At 47.9% G+C, this 24,185-nt stretch overlaps 1 protein-coding gene across 1 annotated transcript in view; it reads left to right on the top strand.

The window, feature by feature from the left end:
* Positions 1-3,214: 3,214 nt before the first annotated feature.
* The window catches only part of DDC (dopa decarboxylase), an 81,634-nt gene continuing 60,663 nt past the window's right edge, over positions 3,215-24,185 (top strand). The window contains exons 1-2 of the mRNA XM_068549869.1: positions 3,215-3,334; positions 22,079-22,307. Of these exons, the coding sequence (XP_068405970.1) occupies positions 22,107-22,307 (201 nt within the window). The 5' untranslated portion in view covers positions 3,215-3,334; positions 22,079-22,106. The remainder of the gene's footprint in view (positions 3,335-22,078; positions 22,308-24,185) is intronic.

Below are 24,185 nucleotides of genomic sequence, written 5' to 3'. Positions count from 1 at the left end.
CGCCTGCCAATGCAGGGGACACGGGTTCGAGCCCTGGCCCAGGAAGATCCTACATGCCGCAGAGCAGCTAAGCCTGTGCGCCACAACTACTGAGCCTGTGCTCTAGAGCCCGCGAACCACAACTACTGAAGCCCGCGCGCCTAGAGCCCGTGCTCCGCAACAAGAGAAGCCCCCGCAACGAGAAGCCTGTGCACCGCAACGAAGAGTAGCCCCTGCTTGCCGCAACTAGGGAAAGCCCGTGCACAGTAACAAAGACCCAACACAGCCAAAAATAACAAATTTGAAAAAAAAAAAAAAAAAAGACAATGCGATAGGGAATTCCCTGGCGGTCTAGTGGTTAGGACTCAGCGCTCTCACTGCCGGGCCCAGGCTCGATCCCTGATCCGAGAACTAAGATCCTGCAAGATCCTGCAAGCCGCACAGCTCAGACAAAAAAAAAAAAAAAAAAGACAACGCGATGAAACCCACTGATAAGCATTAGCTTAATTATAATTAGAGCAGCTGAACTGGTGGCTTTGTCTCCGATCAGCCAAGCTGACTGGCCCCCACAGAGGGCTCCGCCACGGCCCTCGGGTCCCGCCAGCACGCCAGCCCTGGCCCCCTCCCAGGCCCAGTCCTGGTCACTCCTGAGCTACAAATAATACAGTAAACGGAAGCCCAGAATTCACAGAAGAGGACTGCAAATAGCTAAGGAACATATGAACATCAATTTTTAAGTGAAATGAACAACAAATACAGGAATAGCTGCTTCCTCCAGCTTGTGTGGTCACTGTTGAATCCTCACCTGCACATATTTTACAAATCTCTCTATCTCCTTTATTTCTCTAGAGAGAGCGTATGATCCTTAATGGCATCTGCCGTCTTTGATCATAACCTACGGTAAGAAACGCTGTCATCTTGCGGCCCAGCGCACATACGCCCATACATCAACGAAACAGAAATTTCAGGAAACACGATTTCTCTCGTTAGGTGCAATGGCCCCTCTTTCCTAGTCTATTCTGTTCTGTTCTGTTTGCTTTCCTTTTTAAAACTGCTGGTCACGAGATCTCTAAACTGGTTTCATGACCCAGCGACAGGTTGATCCCAGTGATTTGAAAAACATATGAATTGGAGAAGAACTGGGTTGGAGGTATGACACCCCCGATTTCAGACCTCCTCTGAAGCGGCAGTAACCAAGGCCGAGTGGAATTGATGAAAGCAGAGAGAAATGGATCAGCGAACAGAGTGGAGAGGCCAGAAACAGACCCACACAAATAGAGTCAACTCTCTCTGCCAAAGGAGCAAAGGCAACACAACGGAGCAGAGACAGTCCTTCCAACAAACGGTGCTGAAACAGCTGACATCCACATGCAAGAGACAGATCTAGACACAGACCTCACACCTGCACAAAAACTAACTCAAAATGGATCACAGACCTGAACGTAAATGCAGAACTATAAAACCCCCAGAATATGACACAGGAGACAGTCTAGATGAATAGAGGGTCTGGTGATGACTTCTTAGCTACAACACCAGAGGCACGATCCACAGAAGAAAAAATAAGCTGGACTTCATCAAAATTTCAAAATACCACTCTGCAAAGGGTATGGAATTGACGTTCTCATCTGCTCCTAAGCAAAGTGGCTTTTCCAAGAAAATTGGATTCCGAGGACATTTCTCCTCTGCAGATCCGGTCACAGGGCAGGCCTAAGCAGGTGTGTGCCTCATGGCTTTTCACCCCCGACTTCACCGGAGTCTCCGGGGCCCCGCTTGGCTCCAGTCTCCACGAAGTGGGAATACTGACGTCCCTACACCCGTCTCCAGACCAGATGTTGTGGCTTTGACACTGTAGAGAGCTGCTCAGTGTGACCGAGACGTACAACTCACTGGGAGAGGAAGAGGCTTCCTAACACCCATGGGGTGGGGCAGCTTCACGGGCTCTGCCCACCAGACAGACCCAGCTCCTCCTCCCCCGGGAGGCCACATGTAACATCACTAGAAGGGGTTCTTTAACTCCAAGCTGCATTCAGTTGAAAATGCGTTCTGTTGAAAAGCTCGAGTCCACATGGTATAGTGAAAAGTACCGAGAACTTCCACTCTTGCATCAGCGGGCCTCCAACGCAGACCTGCAGACGCAGGACTTGGTTAAGTGGCCTCGGCCGACGCCATCCACGATCCGTCGCTTCTGTGCACACAGCCGCGGGGTCTGGTGACTCTGCCCGCAGCCGTCCCCGGGCACCAGAGCTTGCTGTGTCAGAGTGAGGGGTGCGAGGGGGAATTACCAGCCCTCTCAGGTGGACCGCCCCCCGATCCCAGCTCCCAAAGTCCTGTCACAGGGTCCCTGCCCACCAGGCCACCAGGGGGGTAACTGGCTTGGAAACAAGCCTGGTACTGCCTAACAAAATAACAACTAACAAAATAAACAACTGGCACGTGAGTTTTTGTCTCAGGGGCAGCTCTGGGGGAACCCAAACTAAGACGAGGACGTGACCAGAGTTAGACGGTGGGGTTATAGACAGGAAAACTCACTTCCTAAGAGGTCAGCTCCCCACAGCTTAACTCTGCATCAGTGTGCTTGCAACCCAGACCTCAGTAGAATTTTTGAATGTAGGAACAAATGATTTTAAAGTTCCTCTTGAAAGAGAAACATGCGGAAGCAGCAAGGATTTTTATTAAAAGAAAACTGATAAGGGAACCCTTGCCCTTCCAAGTACCGCAATGCATTAGAAAGTGATCAAAGTTTACAGTTTGCTGTACACCTGAAACTAACCCAACATTGTAAATCAATTTTACTTCAATAAGAAAATAAAAAAATAACAAAAATATTTAAAAAAAAAAAAAAAAGAAAGAGATAAAGTTTAAATGCTGTAGCCCTGGCACAGAAATGAAAGAACAATTCCACAGGACCACAACAAGCTCAAGAAACAGAAATATTTTTCAAAGATAATGTTGGAAGAGCTAGCTTACTCTATGGGGAAAAAATTAGAACTTTACCCTAAAATAAATTTCAGATGGAGGAAAGCTCTAAAGGTAAATATCTCAAAGTATAAAATGCTAAAAGGAAATAGAAGTAAATGTGTATACATTTTGAGTAGAGGATAGTTTCCTAAATTCCCCAGAGATGATCTCTTCTCTGTAGGTTTCTCAAGATTTCCTCGACCTTTATCACCATTAGAAATTAATATTTAACCAGCATATGTGGCTGAAAAAGCTAGGCCTCGTGGGTCTGAAGTGGCAAGGAGAGTGCAGGGCTACAGCCCGACTCCTCAGCTGCCCTCCCACGTTCTCCTCAATCCACAGAGCTGGCAAATCTCAGAAAGGAGCCGAGACCCAGCGGGGCCCGAGTTCCCAGCAAGTAAGTCCTGGCTTTCTACTTAATCGATTACGATTGTCGGAAACGGGACCCCCTGGACCTTGACTCTGCTGCCCCAGTGCCGGCTGTTGGCGTAAAGGTCAACTCGCTTGGAGACTGGGGAAAACAGGGTCTATCTACATGGCGTCTGTGGGGCTACAGGCGCCACGCTGTGGGGAGGGATGCCGGTGCTCACAGGTGTTCACACTCACCCATGTGTGATAAGGCGGGGGCGGGGGACCATCTCAGGGCCACCGCCAACACAGCAAACACAGGACACGCGTGCGGATTCCTCTGCTCTCTACCACTTACCGCCCACGTGGTGGGGGCCTCTGAGCCTCTGTTTCTTCCTCTCTAAAATGGGGATTTTAAGAGTACCCACCTTGTCAGGTTCTGGTGAACCCCGACTCTCACAATATATGGAAAATACCCGGCACATGGGAGATGCTGAATAAATATTAACTCTTCCCTTACCTTCTTAACATCTGTGACTCTGCCAAGGCTCCTCTCCCTTCATGACATGTGGTGTAGTCTCCCCACAGGTAAATTCAGAGTCTACCTGTGCAGTGGGATGTGAGAGAATGAAAGGATCTCCCCTGCCAACTTAGCAGGCTCATTACAATCCCATCAGAAGACACAATTCTTGAGAAGGAACCTTTGCTTCTCCATCAGGCTGGAGTTAAAACAATAACTTTTGGTTGTTTGCAGTGTGTTGGGATTCACATGCTTGGTCTCTAATTGTATCCTCATCTCACAAGGGAGAAAACTGAGACAAAGGAGGTGAGGAGGTGAGGAAGGTGGTCCAAGACCTCACAGCTCGTGACCACAGAGTTAGAACTCGGATCGTTCTTACTCTACCACCTGGCGCTTTCTGCCCTGCCATTCTGGGAAAGTGGTGCCTATTTAAAGCACTTACCATGTCCCTGGCCCTGCAGTGAGCACCACGGGAAGGGTTAATCAGAGCCCCTTGGAGATCAGGGAGCAGGATCTGGAGGGACCAGACAGGAGATGCAGGGCAGTTGATGGGGTCGAGGGTGGGGATGGAGAGGGTGGGAATTGGGAAATGTCACGGCACAGCTGGGAGGTGGAAAGTTCAGGGCTGCACACAGGGTGGGGGGCTCTGGGCTCCCGAGGTGGGTGAGGGCACAGAGGGCGTGGTCTTCTAGCGAAGCCTCCCCACGCTCCGCCTGGGGGGGTCCGGTGGTCAGTTCTGAGGGCCTCTCAGCAGAGCAGGCAAGCCCCTGATGGCCTTCTGCCCTGAGGACCTCGGATGGCTCTTGGTCAGCCGAGCGACCCAGTGTGATGGGGCCAGATGACAGGTCTGGAAGAGTTCATCCCTGGATGAAGGTGTGGGACAGAGATGCCCCAGAGAACTGTCACTCTGCATGTCCTCAGAGTGGATTTATGACATTTGAAACCAGGAAAATGTTGGTGCTGCTGAAAATTTAAATCATGACTTCCAGACTTTTAAAAATTCCTAAATAATGTGCAAAGAAATAGAGCCCTGAGCTTCACTGCACCCCCAGCCTCCGACAGCTGAGGGAGAACAGGGGTGATTCACGCTGTAACAAGGGCACTAACAAGTAATCTGTTACGTAACATTACTTTATAAAATGATAAAAGGTTCAGTCCACCAAGAAGCAATACAGTTCTAAGCACGTACAGACCTAACAGAAAAGCCTTAAATGTATAAAGCAAACCTTGGCACGGCTATGGGGAGAAATTGGCAAATTCACCACCATAATAAAAGATTTCAACATATCTTCAGCAATGGCAGTAAGATGGGCGATAGAGCAAGCTAACAGAAACATTAGTGAAGATTTAAAACATTTCAAGAAGTGACAATCTCGGTTTATTGGATGTATATGGAACCCTCCACCTAGTAATTAGAAAATACACTTCTTCTCAAGAGCACATGAAATGTTTATAAAAATTCAAGATGTAGCAGGCTGTAATGCAAGTCTCAATGTCAGTCAGAGAACTGCTATAATACTAGCTGCTCTCTGACCACAATTCAATTCAATTAATTAAATTATAATTCAAGAAAAAGATAAGTAAAAATTGCTATATGTGTCTGGAAATTTTTGGAAAGGTACTGCAAAACTCATGAATCAAATTAAAAATGTGATAGAAGTTAAATAATACTTAGAAAAAAATGATAATGAAATATGCTAATTTAAAAACTTGAGCTATGTATTGAAAGAAGTACATAGAAGAAAGCAAATAGTTTTAAATGCTTATATTAGAAAGTAAAAATTGCCAAAAGGTAATGAGACAATCACTCAACTAAAGATGTTAGGAAAAGAACAACAGGATAAAGGTCACTGAATGCAGGCAATAATAAAGGCAAAGAGGATAAATTAGTGAAAAAGAAAATAAAGGTAGATGAGGGAGGATCAACGAAGCCCAAGGGCTTTTTTTTTTTTTAAGACTAATAAAATAGTCACAGTTCTGGCAATATTAACTAAAGACAAAAAGAGACAGGAATAGGTAAAAAAATATGGTAATAAAAGGGGATATAATTATAGATCTAACAAACTAAAAAGGTAATGAGTATAACATAAAAAAACATTCTTGTCATTAAATCTAAAAAAATTGATGAAATAATATCAGATTGGGTTCCAGGAGAAATAGAAATCTTAAATAGTCCTATAGCAATAAAAAATTGATTTGTTAACAATATTCCCTCAAAAATGAAAGGAAGGGACATATGATTTTATGTATGATTTCTTATACTCTTTTAGTGACCGGACAATTCCAAATTTCAAAATTATATGACTGTTTCAGAGAATCAAAAAAGAAGAAATTACCCTCAGAGCAGTCTATGAGACCATAGAATCTGACACTAAAACCAGAGAAAAAATTCTATGCAAAATGTTAATACACCATAGTTTTATCCCAAGAATAAAAGGATACTTGAAAATTAGAAAATTTAATGTGATTCATCACATTAACAGTTCAGAGGAGGAAAACCATAAGATTTTCTCTTTTGATGAAGAAAATCTTTCGACAAAATTGAACATCTATTTATTATACAAATAGGAATAGAAGAAACTTTTTAATAAAGAATACCCAATAAAACCCTGCTGTGAATAGTGAGTGTTGGAAGATCCCTTCTACAGTCAATGAGATGAGACTTTCACTACCTCCGTCACCACTGTCCCAGAGGCCCTAGAACAGTGCCGGGCACGTACAGAATTTTAAATGCTAAGTTTTCTAGCAGCCACGTTAACAAAGTCAAAAATACATGTGCACTACAATAGCCTATGTTATGTAATACAACAAAGTAAAATGTAGTCCCGCACTCAAATTGTGTAATGGAGAAAATTTCCACACTGCTTCAGTTTTTAGATTTAAATTTAAATTATTAAATAACATTAACTGACGTATTCATTTCCTCAGTAGCACTGGCTGCATTTCAAGGGCTCAATAGTCAGATGTGGTTCATGGCTCTGATGCTAGACAGCACAGTCCTAGACAGTGCAACAAGGCAAGAAAAATAAATAAGTAAAGGGACTAGAAAGAACAACATTTTCACAATTCACTAAGGATACTACTGGTTCACATTGAAATCCACCTGAATTAACAGACAAGTTATTAAAAGTTCTAAGAGAATGTAGCTAGGTGGCCAGAAAAAAAGATCAAACCTACAAAATCCATTGCAATTTCATATGTTGGCAATAAACAGTTATCTTCTTTGATTACTAACAAGAAAAATCACTTTTTCACGTATTTATGAGACTCCTTTCCATTTCTGATAAATGCTTGTATTTCTACTGAATTATCTTTTTCTTATTGAAAAGGTCTTTTTATATTATAGAGCCTAACTCATAATTAGCAATATGCATTTCAAATCCCCTCCTCTACCCTGGAAGTTGTCTTTCTAGTTTCCACAGTTGGAAGAACAGATATTCTTGACAATAATGTAGTCAAATTTATCAGTCTTTTATGGTTAGCTGATTAAGTGAATCATTTAAGAAATCCTTCCTCTCCACAGTAATAAAAATATACTTCTCTGTTGTCCTAAGAAGTTTGCCTTTCACAGTTAAGGATTTAATCTATCAGGAATTTATTTTTGTATATGGGGTGAGAAACAGATTCAAGATCATGTTTTTTCCAAGTAGCCAACCAGTTGTTCTAGTACCATTTAGTAGTTTATTCTTTCTCACTCGTTCTGTGATTCCACATGTGTCCATTTTCCAAATCTTTCGTGGGATTTTTTTCTGGGCTATTCTGTTGGATCGGCCAGATGTCTATCCTTGCATCAAAACTGTTACACTTTTACAGCTTCATCTGTCTCGATAAGTATAGAGCAAGACTGCCATATTCTTTCTCAAGCATATGCTGGTCATTCTCAGACTTTTGCTTCTCCGTTCATATTTTAGAGTCAAATATCTATGTGGGATTTTGATTAAAATACTACTGAATCTGTTCATCAGTTTGAGGAACACGGAAATGTTTATGACACTGGGTGTTCTTTATCTATGACTGGGCATTTATTCAGGTCTTCTTTAATGTCCTCCCATGAGCTTTTATAAGTCTCTTCATACAAGTCTTGCAGACCTTTTGTAAGATTTTCTTAGGTCCATTCCTGGTGTCCTGTTCCCAAGTCAGAGCTTGTCAGTGTCCCTGGGATGGGGAAGCAGCTGCCCACAGTCACACAGCAGGTCCGGGAGGCAGGTCCAAGCCGGAATCTGCAGGCTGATGTCTCAGCCCTGTGCCGCATCTTCGGACCACTTCGCATCTCCCCGTTTCTACCTCCCGATAAATCTCAAATCTATCCGTTCTCTCCCCTGCAATTTGCTCTCCAAGCAATAGCTGGTGTGACTTTTAAGCCCTCAGGCACATCAGTGCTCTGCCCCAGACCCTTCAAGGACTGTATGTCCCCCCAAGGGCAGTCGGGCCCTGAGCTGCGGGCTCCCCTCTGGGCTGCTCCCTCTTCACAGGCTTGGCTTGGCAGCCCTGGCCACAACTGGCCACTGTGGCTTTCTCTCTGCTTATTCTTTCACCGTCTGCCTCCGACCCTGGATGCCACACAGCAAGCTCACCCGGCAGTGCCAGCATGGGGCCCCGCTGGCCTGGTGAGGGACTCCCTGCCCAGCCATGTGCTAGCTGTGTGACCTTGGGCAAATTTCCTAGCCTCCCTGGGCCTGCGTTTCCTCATCTGTAAACTGCGGATGATGATAATCTACCTTGTGATGAGAGTTGTGAGGGTTTGAGTGACCCTGTGGTAAAAATGCCTGAAGAAGAACCTTTATAAATGCTAATTATTATTACAGTCACTCTTTACGACGGAAAGTTCCATTGTTTTCTCACAGCCCCTCTCGCAGAGTTCCATCATCACACCTCTAGCCCCTCTGCACAGCCTCCACGAAAGATGCAGGGTTCACCTAGGGTCTGCGCTGGGCCGGGCGCTGTGCTGGGTCAGGGGCCCCGCGCCGAGGGCACCGCGTCCAGAGCCCGCTGGAGCCCTGCGCAGGCACAGCGCCCGGCCCAGCTCCGGCCATCCCTGCAACCTCGCCCCCTCCCTCCCCGGCCTCTCGTCCAGCAGAGCGGTGCTGGGGGGTGAGCCGTCCTCTGCGGCTCCCGGCGACGTGGTTCGGGGCTCGGTCCGGCCCCGCACGAAAGGGCCTGATCCCCGCGCCAGCCTGCGGTCGTCGCTGGGTGGAGGGAGGGAGGAGCTGCGCGGGGCGCGCCCGGGTCCCCGCAGACCCCGCCCACCCGCCCCACCGGCCCCGCCCACCTGTCGCGGCGGCCTCGGCTTCTGCCAGCTCCACAGATGCTTCAAAGGGCAGGTGCTCCTTTGAAGAGAGGCTGCTTCGTTAAAGCCAGGGGGGAATGGCTTTCCCTGGGAAGTTCCCAGCTCCTGGCTGTGCCACAGGCCCTGAAACTGTGTTGTGTGTCTGTGTGTGCCTTGTGTGTACGTGTACTTTGACGATGGTGTGTGCACCTGTGCATGTGCACATGGCTGTGTGCGTGGGTGTGTGCATGTGCGTATGGCATGTGTGTGTGTGTGCCCTGTGTGGTGTGTGTGTGTGTGTGTCCAGGGTGAGTGTGGGTGTTGGGAGCGGGGGACTCTGCGTGCCCTGCTGGCCTCGGGGGGCTCCCCGCAGCCCCCCTTTCCAGGCTCTGAGCCACCTTAACTGAGGAAGGAGCACTGCCGCATAAGGCCCGGGTCAGCCCGCCCAGCGAGGTGGGTGAGAAGGGAAGCCCAAGTCCAGGTTTGAGGAAATCTGTGTTTTGAATGCTGGTCGGCTTCAGGGCTAAAAGAACAGGACTCTGAATCCGGTGAACCTCGTTTCAAATCCTTGCCCGCCTCTGCTTCTACCTCTGCCTGGGCTCGTGGGCTTGGCACTCGGAGCCTCCTGCGGTCAGGTCAGCCTCCTGCACGGCACAGCAGGTCCCAGTGGCCCCGAGCAGGTACGGGTACAACGTTCGTGGCCCAGCGCTGGCACAGAGCGAGTCTCCTCGCTTGCTGTGCCCAGGCCAGCCCTTCTTCAGCCCTTGAGAGAGCCTGGAGCCTTCCGCTGCGCCGAGGTTACCTGGAGAGACCCCAGGAGAACTGGCCCCAGCCTGGGTGCCGCACAGGGCGCTGGGACACAGAGCCCCTTTCCCTTGTCTTCTAGGCCCGCAGCCCCTGCAGGCTCCACCGTCTCTGGGCCCTGCTCTGCCCGGCCGACCCTCTCGTCCTGTGGAGGATGGGAGCAGGAAGGCGGGGGTGGGACGTGCTGCCGGGTAAATAAGCAGAGCAAGCCGCTCTGATTGGCTTTGGGGAGGAGGACACTCTGTCTACATAAATGGCAATCGCAGCCTCTGTGCCTTTTAACTGTCACCGAGGAGGAGAGAGAGAGACAGACAGAGAAGGAGCACCTCGGGCTGCCTGTGAGTACCGTTCTTTGTCCTCGGAGCCTGGGGGCCCAGACTCATGGGGGAAGCCAGCTCCTGGTGGCAGCGCCCCTCCGGTGTGGGGACTTTGGGGACAGGAGGTTCACCTGTTGATTGCAGCTGGGTGGGTCTCCTCAGGCCAGCTTGGGGGGCGAGCATCCAGCGGTGTGCAGGTATGGCACACTGGAGGAACTTTCTGAGAAAAGAGGTGTCAACCTAAATCACCTGCTTTTGTGTGTGTCGTGTCTAAGTAACAAGTCAGGTAAAGAATCAGAAACTTCTGAGGGTTTTTTAGCCCATGATCTCTGAGCCATAATAGCAACATAACAGAGCGAGTGGAAATTCTTTTCCAGGCTGGTTCATGGTGCATCTGGAGCCCACAGAGGCCGGGAGATGGCGGGGGTGGGGGAAGAAGATGGAACCCTCTGGTCCTCTGCCGTGAAGGACATCCTCCCACACGATGCTTGGAAAAATCAATTGGGTCTGATGTTTATGAAGGCTGAGCACACAGTAGGTGGTCACTAATGGGACCTATATTATTAACAAGCAAGTAAACTGCAGGTGGGAAAGTGGGAGAGGGGTCCATCTGCCCCGAGTATGATGTTTTCTTCAGTTTCCAAGGGAAATTCAAGCAGGTGGCTTGGATTTCCCCCTTCATCCTATTTCTCTGAAAGGCTCCAAGACTTGGGTCTTTACAGTTGGTTTCTCATTTAAATCAGCAGTATTTTCCTTCTGAGACAGAACCAAAACAAAGGGGACAATTGCGGCATAAAAACTGGCCAGGGCAGTGGTCACCCTGGAACAGTTAACACGTAGGCAAGATGAGGAGCATCTGGGTGTATCTGAAAGAGAAAAAAACCATGACGTTCACAGCAGGCTTTTCTGCCTCTCCTGGGCCCATGGCAGGTGGGCTGCTGCACAACGCCCGTTTGCTTAAAATAATGAAAATAAGAGAAAACCCATTTAAACCTCCACAGATTCAACTAAATAGCTGGGGGGTTTATTTATATATTTCGCCCTCTTCAAGCTGTTGTTTATTCTGAAGGTTTTACCCTGTTAACTCTCCATCTGAGTCCGGTGGTAGGTTTGGGGAGAGACCCCAGGAAAATTAGAGTCCCTCAATATTTTAAAAGAGTGGTCCCGAGGTTTCTCTGGGTCTCGTCGGCATTTCTGGAGGGGGATGCTTGGGGCGTACAGGGGCAGCGAGTTGGCACACGGCCTCCGCGGAAAAGCTCAAATCCCCCTGCATTCTCCGAGTGGCTAGGCTCCCTGTAAGCGAGGGGCGTGGGGGACGCCAGGCCAAAGGGAAGTGGTCCGGTCTTCTGAGTGCACAGACCCACGTGTGAAACCGTTCATGGGCTGTGTGGCTTAGGCCAGCCCCTGCTTCCCTGAGCCCGTCTCCTCATCTCTAGAGTGGGGGTAATGTCACTTCTTTGCAGAGCGGCTGTGAAGACAGAGAGAACAGAGATGACGGGTTACCCCAGGCCCTGTGGACGGTCACCACCCGGCATTCGTCAGGGTTTGGAGGAACTGGGGGAACAGCACGGCTCCTGGGTTGTTCAGCTGCTGCCTGTTTCCGTTTGCGTGGGGAGCAGCCCGGGGGAGGCCTGGCGCCCGCACCGGGAGCGTCCTCTTCTGGGTGTGGTGATCAGGTGGGACCCCGAGCACGCTCTGGGTGCCAGGCACTGCCTCCCCAGCCCAGGTGGGGGCCCTGGGGTCTGTGGGCTCTGGCCCCTTGGGCCATGTGAGGGCACAGGTGGCAGGCAGCCCGGGTGTGCATGGATGCCCAGGGTTAGGGAGAGGCTGGCTTCAGAGTCAGAAATGCCGGCACCGCTGTTCGCGTTACTGGTTCCCTGGCCTCCGTCGGGGCGCCAGCCCCTCAGAGCCTTGGTGAAACAGCAGTAATAATACTGGCAGGGGTGGCGAGAGTGTTAAGGGCATAAGGCATACGGCAAGCTTAGCAGGAGGTCAGGCGACACTGATTCATTTGGTTTCTTGGACCGGATGTGGCCACCAAGGTCCAAGTGTCCTCAGGATTTGGCCTGGGGGAAGCCTCAGATGCAGGCTTCTTAGCCATGCGGGTGACAGGCCTGCAGCCATGCCCAAGGGGTAGGTGTTCACCGTGAATCCAGGAGTCGGTATTTACTGCTGACCTGACTGCTGAAGAAAAGCGGAGACTCCCCAAAGCATGTGCTAGAGATGTTGCCTAGATGCACGGCGGCAGGTGTCCTGTGTTTACTCTCGCTGTGTCATATGTGTCGTCACGGGGCATCCCGGCTGTCGGGGAAAGAAGCAACCAACTAGGACGTCATTTAATAGTCTCGAGTCTATAGAAAAGGCAGATGGTTGTGACCTTTTATCAACAATTAATGTGACCTCCGTGAGAGAAAGGGGGGCAAGGATTGAGGAAAAGAAAGAGGAAAAAAAGTAAGGGGGAGGAGGTCTAGTCTGACACCAAATTAAAATGGAAACAGAGGAGGAAAGTTCAAATTAAAATTACTTATCATTCTTATGTAAATGTTTTAGGAGCGCAAACATGAGTGAAAATGATAAAAGTGATAAAATTTTAAGCTTAAATTGAAACTGTGAGTGAATGATAAAAGCTAGCAGAGAGGGGGTGTTTGTCATGCCTACCCAGCCTGACGGTAGGTGACATTTTTGTATCATTCTGGTTTTTCTGGAAAGAAATTTGGCAACATGCAAAAGAACTGTGAAACTCACACCTCTGGATTCCACTGGGGACTTAGTATATTTGAGGGACAAGGTCAATAGGGGGATAAAGTGACAAGCTCCGTGATGCGTAGCACACGGCCACTTTCCCCTCGGCAGCGCTGTTCGCAACAGCCAATGGCCCTCAATCCATGCGGGAGGTGACACTGCGAAATTGGCAGGTATTGATAAGGGTACACATGTGCACGATATTAACGTAATTATGCACAGCGTAATCAGGCTTATGGGGAGAATAAGCAAAAAGAGGCTACCGAATGATACACATAGCCTGATACCAGCTGTTGGAATGGTCTGAGCTCAGGGGTAAATCGGAATAATATCAACTAGTTTAATGTCACTGATATTTATCAACTTTTGAAATTGCTTAAGTTGTGAATTTTTCAGCCAGCTTTATAATCCATCACAATCCGTTTGCAGGGATCTAAGTGGAAATAGTAGTATCTTCCCATGAGAGTAAAATTGAAAATCATGGTATAAATTTCTTCATGGCTCCATCCCATAGAGAACTGTTGGCCAGGAAAATACTGAGATGGCGATTGTTTATTAATCAGGGACCGGATCGGAAACAGACGCAAAGTTCCTCTCACATCAGAAGAGCAAGGCTTTCCCCTTGAAGTTTGATCTGGGTCCAGGGTGGGCCTCCACCCTCCCCATCCCCCGCTTCTCTCCCGCTGCCCTGGTGCTCTGTCTGACCTCATGATGATCCGACCTGCTTCTTTCCTAACATCAGGATCCACAAATGCCAGACACAGACGGCTTTACGGTCCTGAGTGGCTCCTGCCTGCAGCATCTCGCTGCCCCGTTACAAGGGGCTAAACCGAGACTCCAGAGGCCACGGAGTCAGCCGACAGCAGCCCAGCCTCTTGCAGCAGAGCCAGGGCTCGAGCCTGTTCGCTCTGACCTTAACCCCTGTTCTTTCCAGGCTGCTGGGAGGAAGGGCACTGGCTGAGGATTGCAGTGTGGAAGAATCTTGTTTTGAAAGCGTAGCAGGGAACCTCTGTAATCCAGACCCAGTTGGCCGGAGAGGAGGTGCCTCCTGGGTGTCCAACCCTGACCAGGGAAAACCCAGTGCCTGTCTACTCAGGCTTCTGTGGGGTTTCCCCTCCGACAGCAAACTCCCTAGAGATGCTGCCATGGCATGGACCACGAACCATATAAGTGATTTTGTATCCTGTTTAGAATTCTTTATAGTACTTAGTGTTATGGTCATTTTACCAATAGAAGATGGAGGCTTGGAAGTCAACTGGCCTGGCCACGGGCACACCTCACGAAATGTTGCGAGCTCCTTGTCTACCTAGTTACCATTTGTCAGGAGCGCGGTCAGGAGCAAGGGAGGCGCCCATGGAGGTTGCCTTGCCTCTCATGGCCTCTAGGAAATCTGCATCTGGGAAATCATTCCTGGAAGCTCAGGGAGAAACTTGTTTTTCAAGTTTCTAATCTGGAGGGTGAATCATACTTTTTTTTCAGGAAACCCCAAAGCTGTTGGAGATGCACTGCACCTGTGTTTGAGTCCAGTGCATTCAGGACGTGGCAGGTTGGAGGTCAGAGCGCTGGGTCCTGCTTCTCTGAGCCTCAGCCTTTTTCATTTGTTCAGGGGGTGATAATAGTCCTGATAAAGTTGTTAGGAAGATTAATTAGAGCATATGCAAAGAGTTGACATAGCACTTGGTGCGTGTAAGTTAATATAAATGTTGACCATTTAAAGAAAAATTGTATTGAGCTATAGTTGATTTACAATGTTGTATTAATTTCTGCTGTACAGCAAAGTGACTCAGTTATACACATATACACATTCTTTTTTAAAAATATTCTTTTCCATTATGGTTTATTACAGGATATTGAATATAGTTCCCTACGCCGTACAGTAGGCCCTGGTGTTCATCCATTCTGTATATAATAGTTTGTACCTGCTAATCCCAAACTCCCAATCCATCCCTCCCACACCTCCCTCCCCCTTGGCAACCACAAGTCTGTTCTCTATGTCTGTGAGTCTGTTTCTGTTTCATAGATAAGTTTATTTGTATCGTTTTTTAAGATTCCACATACAAGTGATACTGAAATGGAACAGGACCCTAGGGTCCTTGCCCCATGTCCTCAGCCTGACTTTCGTCTGGGGAAAAACTTTAGCCAAAGAATAAGTTTAATCAGAGAAGTGAGAAAATGCAGAAACAGAGGAGAACAAAGGAGACCAAATCATAATAGTTTAGTCATTAAGCATAGTCAAGGACTTTTAGTTCCTCCTTAAGGGCTAAAAGGGCTATATACAATTCTGAGTCATGTCCTGTGAGCTGTCTTATAGAGACTGAAACCTCCACCAGGTGGAAGAAGTTAACTACGTGATGACCAGGCTGTAGCCATGACATTAGCTGCCACAATTCCGAGAACTGGCCTCAAAGAAATGAAAACAAACCGACCCTGGAACTGAAGATTAACTGTACCTAAAACAGTCAAGATGACGCTGGTCAGACCACTGATGACCAATTTCAAGATGCCTGTCAGAGCGGACTGTGCTCTTTCTGCACGTAGCCCGCTCCCTCAGCCTATAAAAGCTCTTGCCCACGGGTTGTAGGAGGGAGGGAGTCAGCCTTTGGTCAGGTGTCCACCATTCCCCCTACCAGCCCCCCCGGTTGCTGGCATCCAAAATAAAGCAAACTTTGCTTTCCACTAACCTGGCCTCTTTATTGGCTTTTGAGTGGTGAGCAGCTGGACCCCACTTTCAGTTACAATATCATATGATATTTCTCTTTCTCTGTGTGACTTACTTCACTTAGTATGATAATATCTAGGTCCATCCATGATGCTGCAAATGACATTATTTCATTCTTTTTCATGGCTGAGTAGTATTCCATTGTATCTATGTACCACATCTTCTTTATCCTTTCATCTGTCGACGGACACTTAGGTTATTTCCATGTCTTGGATATTGATATTGTAAATAGTGCTGCTATGAACATAGGGGTGCATGTATCTTTTTGAATTAGAGATGTGTCTGGATATATGCCCAGGAGCGGGATTGCTGGATCATATGGTAGCTCTATTTTTAGTTTTCTGAGGAACCTCCATATTGTTCTCCATAGTGGCTGCAGCAATTTACACTCCCACCAACAGTATAGGAGGGCTCCCTTTTCTCCACACCCTCTCCAGCATTTATTATTCGTAATGCTGACCATTTTTTAAACCAGTGAGAGAGCCTGTATTTCAACGAGAACACCCCAGTTTAGGTAAAGCAATTGTATGAGTGGAAGAAAGTGGTGAGGGTGCGTGCGCGTGTGCATGCACGTGTGTTCTACGAGGTACCGGGCTAACGATTGCAGTGACAAGTGAGAGCACCTTGGCTTAAGGGACAGACTGCTTGGCAGGACACATGGGCTCTGCCTCAGCTCTGCCACCACTGGCTTCACACCTGGGAAGAGCCTAAACACATCTTCCTCCTGTAAAATGAGGGTAGCAATAGCGCAGACGTAATAACGCACGCAGTGAGTTAGGGTAGCCCGTTTGGGTCTCTATTCCTATCTCTCCCTGCCCCACCCTCAGACCCCCACAGGCTGTGTTTCCCCGGCTCCCAGGACACCTGGATCCTGGTAGCCTTAGGCCAACGGGAGGCTCTGGTGGGAGGTTGAAGGGCAGAGGTATCCAGGTATCCACCTCCTTTGTGACGCTGGCTGTCTCCTCTGCGGTGCCAGCTCCTTCTGGGCAAGCCTGACCATGTTGCAGCTTTGCACAAATGACCCGGGTGCCCCTGTCCCTAAGGCTCCTAAATACCTCGCTGTTAACTAGAGTCTTAAGAGGGACAAAAGATCTTAGAGGGGTGGGTTTTTTTTTGTTTTGTTCTGTTTTGAGGCAAGTTAACAGACTGCCATCCTTATTGTTAGAAAACTCTCATTGTTAGAAACTTCCTGACCATCCCGGTTAGAAATATTTCTCCTGTTGGGTTTATTTACCTACTTTGTGCCCACAGAGAAGATGTTCATCAAGAAACCAGTCGATTCAGGGGGAAAATCAGCCAATTCACTTTTGCACCTAAATTGATACTTATGTGCTTGAGGTTAAAAAAAGAGACAAGGCCTCACTGTCCCAGAGGGAGAAGTGTTTTTTGAAACATAAATTACGGTTTATTTTTCCTGGAATAGTGTAAAAAGAAAATGTAAACACTTTTCTTTTTATCCAGATAGAGAAGGAAAACCAGGAAATGTTGAGTGAAGGGCCCAATGTCCCAGGGTTTGAAACAAGACCAGAGCTTGTCTGTACCGATAGGCAGGACCGTGGACAGACACAAAGCATCTTGATCCTGGTCCTCTGTGCCCCCGGAGGGGTGGCCTCACTCAGACCCTCGTACCTTGGGCGTGGCCGGCCCCGTGCTGCTGTGCAGTCACCACACAAGCTCCGCGCCGAGGCCGTGGGCACCAGTCCCACCCACCTCCACTGCCAGGGGAGCGTCAGCTGGAGCCTGGGCTGGGTTCTTGCCAAACACCTGTGGCAAAGGTAGGGTTCCAGGGGTCCAGAGAGGGGGATATTTCCAGCCAGGACCACAGGGACTGCTGGGGCCAGAGCAGAGGGAAGCCCAAATCCAAGATGAACTTCCGGGGCCAAGACTGGGGAAACCGAGTCAGTTCTGAGCCCGCAGGGTTAGAGGCTCGGCATGAACTGAACACCAGAGGCCCGGTGGGGGGTGGGGGTGGGGGCGGGTCAGGATTCCCTGGGGAAGGGGCCCATTGTTTTTGAGCCGTGATTGTCCCCTGTGGCCTTTTTGTGGCAGGTATGTGATGGGCTGTTGGCTTAAATGTAGAGAGTAGGATCTAATATACCATATGTCAGAAACAAAATGTTCCGAGGACAAAAAGATTTTCCGTTCATTCGCTGGTTCATGCGCTCATTCATTGATTCATTCCTCGTTCAGCAAACATTCATAGTGCTAACTGTGGCCCAGGGTCTGATTGGTCCTGAGAAAGCAAAATAAAGAGTTGAAGACTCTGCTTGGAGAAGCCAACAGTTAGCAAAGGATGTCAATGGAATGATAAAGTACAAAAATGAATGACCCCCCAGGTCAGCCAGGAGGTCCAAGGGCCTGCAGTGGGGTTCATACCTCCCCGAGCAGGTGGGGTTCACCAGGCACTTGCGTGTCCCACAGGGGCTGCACGTAAAGTACCGGGGCTGCAGCTGCTGGCGGGCGCTACGATCAGATTATGTCAACAGGCGCCGTTTCAAGGCCTGGAAAGACATCAGTCATAAACTTTATCAGCATCTACATCTTTCAGCCAATATTTGCCCAGCTTGGGGGCATGAAATATCAAACAGCTCCAAAATGAACACAAGATTCTCTGTGGCTTAGCATCAAAAGCCTTCTGGAAAGGTCTTTGTGGGAAAGGATTGGCAAATAAATGACAGAATGATTCGAAAATAATAATTAGGTCTTATCTTACGATTTGGTAGTATTTCTTTCGGGGGGCAAGTTGGTGTGTCTGTCTGTTTTTTTTTTTTTTCACGAGGCATCCCGTTTTGGCCATCGTACTCTTGCATTCCCATTAGAAGGAAGCAGCTGATACTCCAGGAACCCAAGCATCTTTCTTAATTTTTGCATAGCTCCTCCCCTGAGGCTTCAGCTTGTGCAGTGCAGGTGCCGTGAATATTTACTCTAAAAGGCATTTTAAATAGTCATACATGAGGAACAAATCACAAAGAAACAGCTCCTGAGATGTGACTGCATAAAAATTAAAATTCTTACAGGTTGGAATAAAATTAAAAGCAGAACTAGGTCAAATAAAAATGAGGAAAATGTCTGCAAAATATATCACACACCTAGGGTGCAAGTATTTATTATATTAGAGCTCTTGCAGTTAAATAAGAAAACATCTAACACCCTAGCAGAAAAGAAGGCAATGAACAAGCAATTCATAAAAAAAGAAATACAAAGAAGTGTGAGAAAACTATTTGACTTCATTAATCAAAGTAAAATGAAATCATGAATGCCTGCCAGACTGGCAAATCTTAAAATGTATCTCAAACCCTAGTATAAAACTAGGGTTCTCTCACACTTCCTGTGGAAGAGTAATTTGGTAAAAATATGTTCTGAGGACAAGTTTGGCCATATAATCTTAACACGCTAAAATATATATCTCTATAATAATTTGTTCTAAAGAAATTATAAGATAAATGCTTTTTAAAGAAAAATTTAACACAAAATAAAGTGTGCAAAAATAAAAGTATGAGGTTGTATATTTCAGTGCTTTATAGAAAATCTAACAACTAACATGTGCTGAACGCTTATTTTGTGCCTCATCTCCTTAGCTGTTCCCACGTACTTACCTAATTATCACACAAAAAAAATTATTTGAGGTAGAACTTTATTATGGTGTTTACTTTCAGTTGAGGAAAATGAGGTTTTTACTGCAGTGGCATCCATGTCAGGCTGTGCAGAGTCTTTCAGTTCTTGATCATGAGGGGTTGGCCATTGGGCTACACCAACTCTTCCCACTAACATAGGTGAGAACTGGAAATGATGTAAATGTTCAAAAGTAGTGATGCACATCCTGAACATAGCACATTCGCCCTGTGAAACACCACGCAATCGGGAAAAATCATGCAATAGAAGAGTATTTATCAACGTGGGAAATGTACTCGTAACTGCTTTGTGAAAAAAACAAGCTAGCCAAAAGCTCTGCCATTTGATGCGGTTTTGGTTGAATTTGAATCAAGTCAACTAAAAATACTTCAATTTGAGGTAAGACCCAGTTTCACTCTATGTGTGACATTTGACATAATCAGGGTCATTCCAAATGAAAAATTAATTTAGAAGCCTGCAGACCCAGGGAATTATAAACCTGAAGCTATATGTATAAAGCTTCATGGCTTTGCACTAAGAGCCTTTGGAAAATCTGGGCATGATATTTTGAATGATAAGCTTCCTTGGCCTGCAGCTTATGAAACATGAAGGTGCAATGGAAACTCAGAGACTCACTTTGGTTTTTTTCATGCTGTTATTTTAGCATTCGCTGTTGCTATGATTTAGAAGTGTATCCTATATTGTATCCAGTCCCTGTCACTCGTGCATTCACTACCCCCAAACAATAGTATGGAAATGGGGGTTTGGTCCAGTCACTGAACTTGAGGAAACCTGGAAGCTTCCATGGGGTGACTTCCATGCTGTTCATGGAGAACATCTGAACAAAGAACATCGGAGAGAATTCTGAGAGAGGAAACATATTGTCAAGCTGATTCCCTTTGACGAAGACTCGCTCCTTGGTCAAACCCAGTCAGGCTCCAATGAACCCTCTTCCTGAGTAGGTCCCCACTTCAGTGAGTTGAGCCCAGCTGTAACAGAGAATCATGCTAAGTCGGTTTCTCAAGGAAGCCTCTACCCTTGGGATACAGTCCAGCTCATCTTCCTCCACCCGGACACCCAGCCAAGCTGCTCTTAGTAATGTCCCATCTGTTCCCTAACCCTACCTGTCGGCTATACATCCCCACTGGCCCTTGTGATATTGGGAGACAGTCTCCCTCCCCTATTGCAATAGTCTTGAATAAAACCTGTCTTGGTGTGTTTAACATTAAAATTGTCAAAAAAAAAAAAAAAAACAAAGCAAAGCAAAGCAAAGAAAAGAAAAGAAAAGAAAACAAAGCAAAGCAAAGTAGTACAGACAGTGGGAAGCAATGGAAGACGTATTGGGAACATGATATCAAGATCAGGGTCTATGCTAATTACAGTGGAGGTAGAATCACCCCCCAGCACTGACTCCCATAGGAAAATTACTCTTGATTTATGAAGTTTTGAACTATGGGAGGAATTCAGAAATGCATCCCTGGCTTAGCACACAATTGTCTCATAAATATAAGAAACAATCTGGAAGGACGTGTGCCAGAATTTTGAGTGGTGGGATTCTTGATGAATATTTTTCTGTGTGTTGTCCAAGTTTCCTGTTTTGAAAATACAGTCTATGCTTATTATTCACAGATTTTCTGTAGGCAGGTGTCACTCTTTGCTAGAATTCATTCGTAATCCCCACATCAGTACTCGTGGTGCTTTCGTGATCACTCATGGATGAAACATTTGAGTTGCCCAAATGCACTTGTTCCCAGCAGAATCTAACAAGGCAATGCTCTGCCTAGTTGTTTCAACAAGCAGGTCTATTTAGTGCCACATTTTTGTGTTATTCTTGGTTATTTGACTATTTAAAATGGCCCCCAAATATAGTGCTAATATAGTGCTGAAGTGCCTTCTAGGGGTCCTACATGCAAGAAGGCTGCGATGTGCCTTAGGGAGAAATCACGTGTGTCTGATAAGCTTCATTCATGAGTCAGAGAGCTGTTGGCCAGGAGTCCGAAGTTCATGAGTCAGTGCATATTAAATAAAGTGTCTTTAACAAGAAACACATAAAAAAGATTATGTATTGATTGGTTGACAAAAATGTGACCAGAAACACACAGGAATGTAACTTTGCATTTCCCCTGGGAAAGGTCCAGTGTTTGCTAATTCATGGAGACTTTATGGAATGTTACTACCACAGAGGACCAGGATCACCTGTACATTGTTATGTGATGAGGAAAGAAAGCACGATTTTTGAAAAGCAGGTTGTATGCAGGGGTGCAGTTCCATCTGGTGATGGAGTCAAGATAACAGAAGAAGACTCACTCATGGGGGTTATGCTGCCCGGGCTCTGGTCTGAGTGCTGTACTCACGCCGCGTGACTGCCTTCATAGCTTCCAGAGAGATCAGCACTGTCATATGCTTTTCTCAGATAAAGAGAGAGGCTCAGAGAGTCTCTGTCCCACAGCTAGTAAAGAGCAAGGCAGGACTTGGGACCAAGGCTTGTTATTAAAGTTGGGATGGACCATAGAAATTAATGTGTGCCCTGGTCCATTTCACGGACGCAGGTAGAAAAAAATGAGACATGGCATTGTCTTCAGCTGAGTAGCTGGTGAATAGCAGAATAAGCACTTTGCTGCAGTCTCCAAATCCAGGGTCAGTTCTACCCCATCCAGACAAGGAAGGAAAGTGCTGCTGATCTGGGGTCTGGCAGACTCCAGGGTGTTTGGGTCTCCACCCAGGCAGCCCCAGCTGTCAGCTTGCTTGGAACTGCCCCACTCCAAGTGAGACCTCATCATGTTTACAAACTGGTTTCTTTTCTCTTTGTGCAGGTTTTGCCTCTGAGGAAGCCCGGTCACCATGAATGCACGTGAGTTCCGCAGGAGAGGGAAGGAGATGGTGGATTACGTGGCTGACTACTTGGAAGGCGTCGAGGGGCGCCAGGTGTACCCCGACGTGGAGCCTGGCTACCTGCGCCCCCTGCTCCCCACCACTGCCCCCCAGGAGCCAGAAACATTTGAGGACATCATTAAGGACGTCGAGAAGATCATCATGCCAGGGGTAAGCCCGTATCCAAGATCGGAAAACAGGAGGGCTAGTGCTAATTTAATGTTGATACTTACTGGGTGCCAGGCAATTCATATGAATTATTTCACGTAATCCTCACAACCATTTCCTTGGATAGAAACTTTTTTATTTCTATTTTATAACTGAGGCAACTGAAGCCCAGAGAGGTTGGGTGATCAGCCTAAGGTCGCACAGCTAGTAAGTGATGGAGCCAGGATTACAACCCAGATCGTGTGGGCTCCAAAGGCAATGCTTTCCCCCCAGCCCCGCAGTTTGTCACCGAACCAACTTGGGTCCACTCACCCACATGCAGTAAAGCCGATCTACTGACACCAGGTTGTGGTGAAGGAAAGTGCAGCGTTTATTGCAGGTGCCAAGCAAGGAGTCCTGGACAGCTAATGCTCAGAAACCCCGAGCTCCCCGATGGGTTTCAGCAGAGCATTTTTAAGGCCAGGTGAGGGAGGGCAGTCCAGGGTTAAGTCATCAGCTGGTCCACAGTTCTCTGATTGGTTGATGGTGAGGTAATGGGGCAGGGTTACAGGGGTTACAGTATCAATCCTCAGGCGCCAGTAGGTCTGGGGGCTATGTGCTCATGGTCATCAGGTAGTTAATTTTTTCCATTTGGTGAGGGTTTTAGCATCGGTAAAACAACTCAGGAAACATGTGCATCAGATACTGTTATCTGGGTACTTCAGAGAGGAGCCACAGCAGAGGACATGGGGGAGGGGTCTGTCCCGGGAAGGCCCCATGGGGTCCTGCTCTCTTACAAGGTTAGACCCTTGCCCTGAGACCCTGGTAGGTGAGAGAGTCGTCACATGACTGTTGAGGAAATGAACCCCTGGAGGCTGGTTTCAAGTTAAGTTAATTGCTCCAAATAAAGCACACTCTTACTATTTTGTGTTCAGCAGAGGGGAGATCACACGTGTGGAAGAAATGTTTCCTTTATTTTATTTGAGAGTGGGCTGCGTGCTGCTGTGTCCTCTTTGAGGCCAGTGTGCCTCGGTGTGGGGTGTGCCAGGGGCCGCAGACAGGAGTGGGGAGGACCCAGGACAGTCGTCCCCCCGAGAGTCACTTGGAGGGGAGCAGACAGCTCCAGTTCAAAGGAAACTCCACTGCGGCTTCATGCTTGCGCGGTGAGATGTTCCCTGCCCAGGACTCGCCTAAAAGCACGTTCACTGCTGTGGCAGGAGAGGTCCCAGACCCTCAGCCTCACCTCTCATCTGCAGTCAGGACCCCGGGGCCTGGGATCTCAGGACCCAGGGCTCAGGGTGCAGAGCCCCTGCCCACGGGGCGCTGGGCCTCCGGCCTCAGCTCCCTGATAGGTCCCTCAAGCCCAGGGCGCCTCCCCTCCCTCGTCCTCCCTGGAGTTCCCGTGACATTTGTGCTTTGAGCGGAGCACAGGATTCCGGTTCTCGCCTGCCGGGAGGTTGTCTGTGCAAACACGAGAAGCCGCGCAGCATCAAATCCCTCCCAGGAGGGTGGTTAAATGTCAGGCCCCGGGCTGTCCTGGCTCTTCTGCAGCTGCAAACACCACCGCTAGCATCTCGGACAGCGCGTCCACTTCTCACGGGGCTGAGGCTGGGCGTCCCAGGTCAGGGTTCCTGCAGATTCCCCTCCTGGGGGCTTCTCATCCTGGCCTCTCCTCCCTGCGGGGGTGAGGTTAGGGGGGCCCACCCTCACCGTCTCATCCTACCCATCACCTCCCAAAGGCCCCAGTCCCGGGTGCATCGCACAGGGTTAGGGCTTCAACACAGGAATTTGGGGACACACACTACAGACTGTGACGGGGGGCGCAGGGAGACTGTGGAACCCGGAAGCTTTGCTCCATTAGCAGGGAAGGGATTGTACGGGAGAGTGAGGGGGCAGCAGTAA

Source organism: Eschrichtius robustus, chromosome 8 (genome assembly GCF_028021215.1).
Source record: "Eschrichtius robustus isolate mEscRob2 chromosome 8, mEscRob2.pri, whole genome shotgun sequence".
In the NCBI taxonomy this organism is placed as follows: domain Eukaryota; kingdom Metazoa; phylum Chordata; class Mammalia; order Artiodactyla; family Eschrichtiidae; genus Eschrichtius; species Eschrichtius robustus.
This window is presented reverse-complemented; position numbering and strand designations above follow the sequence as displayed.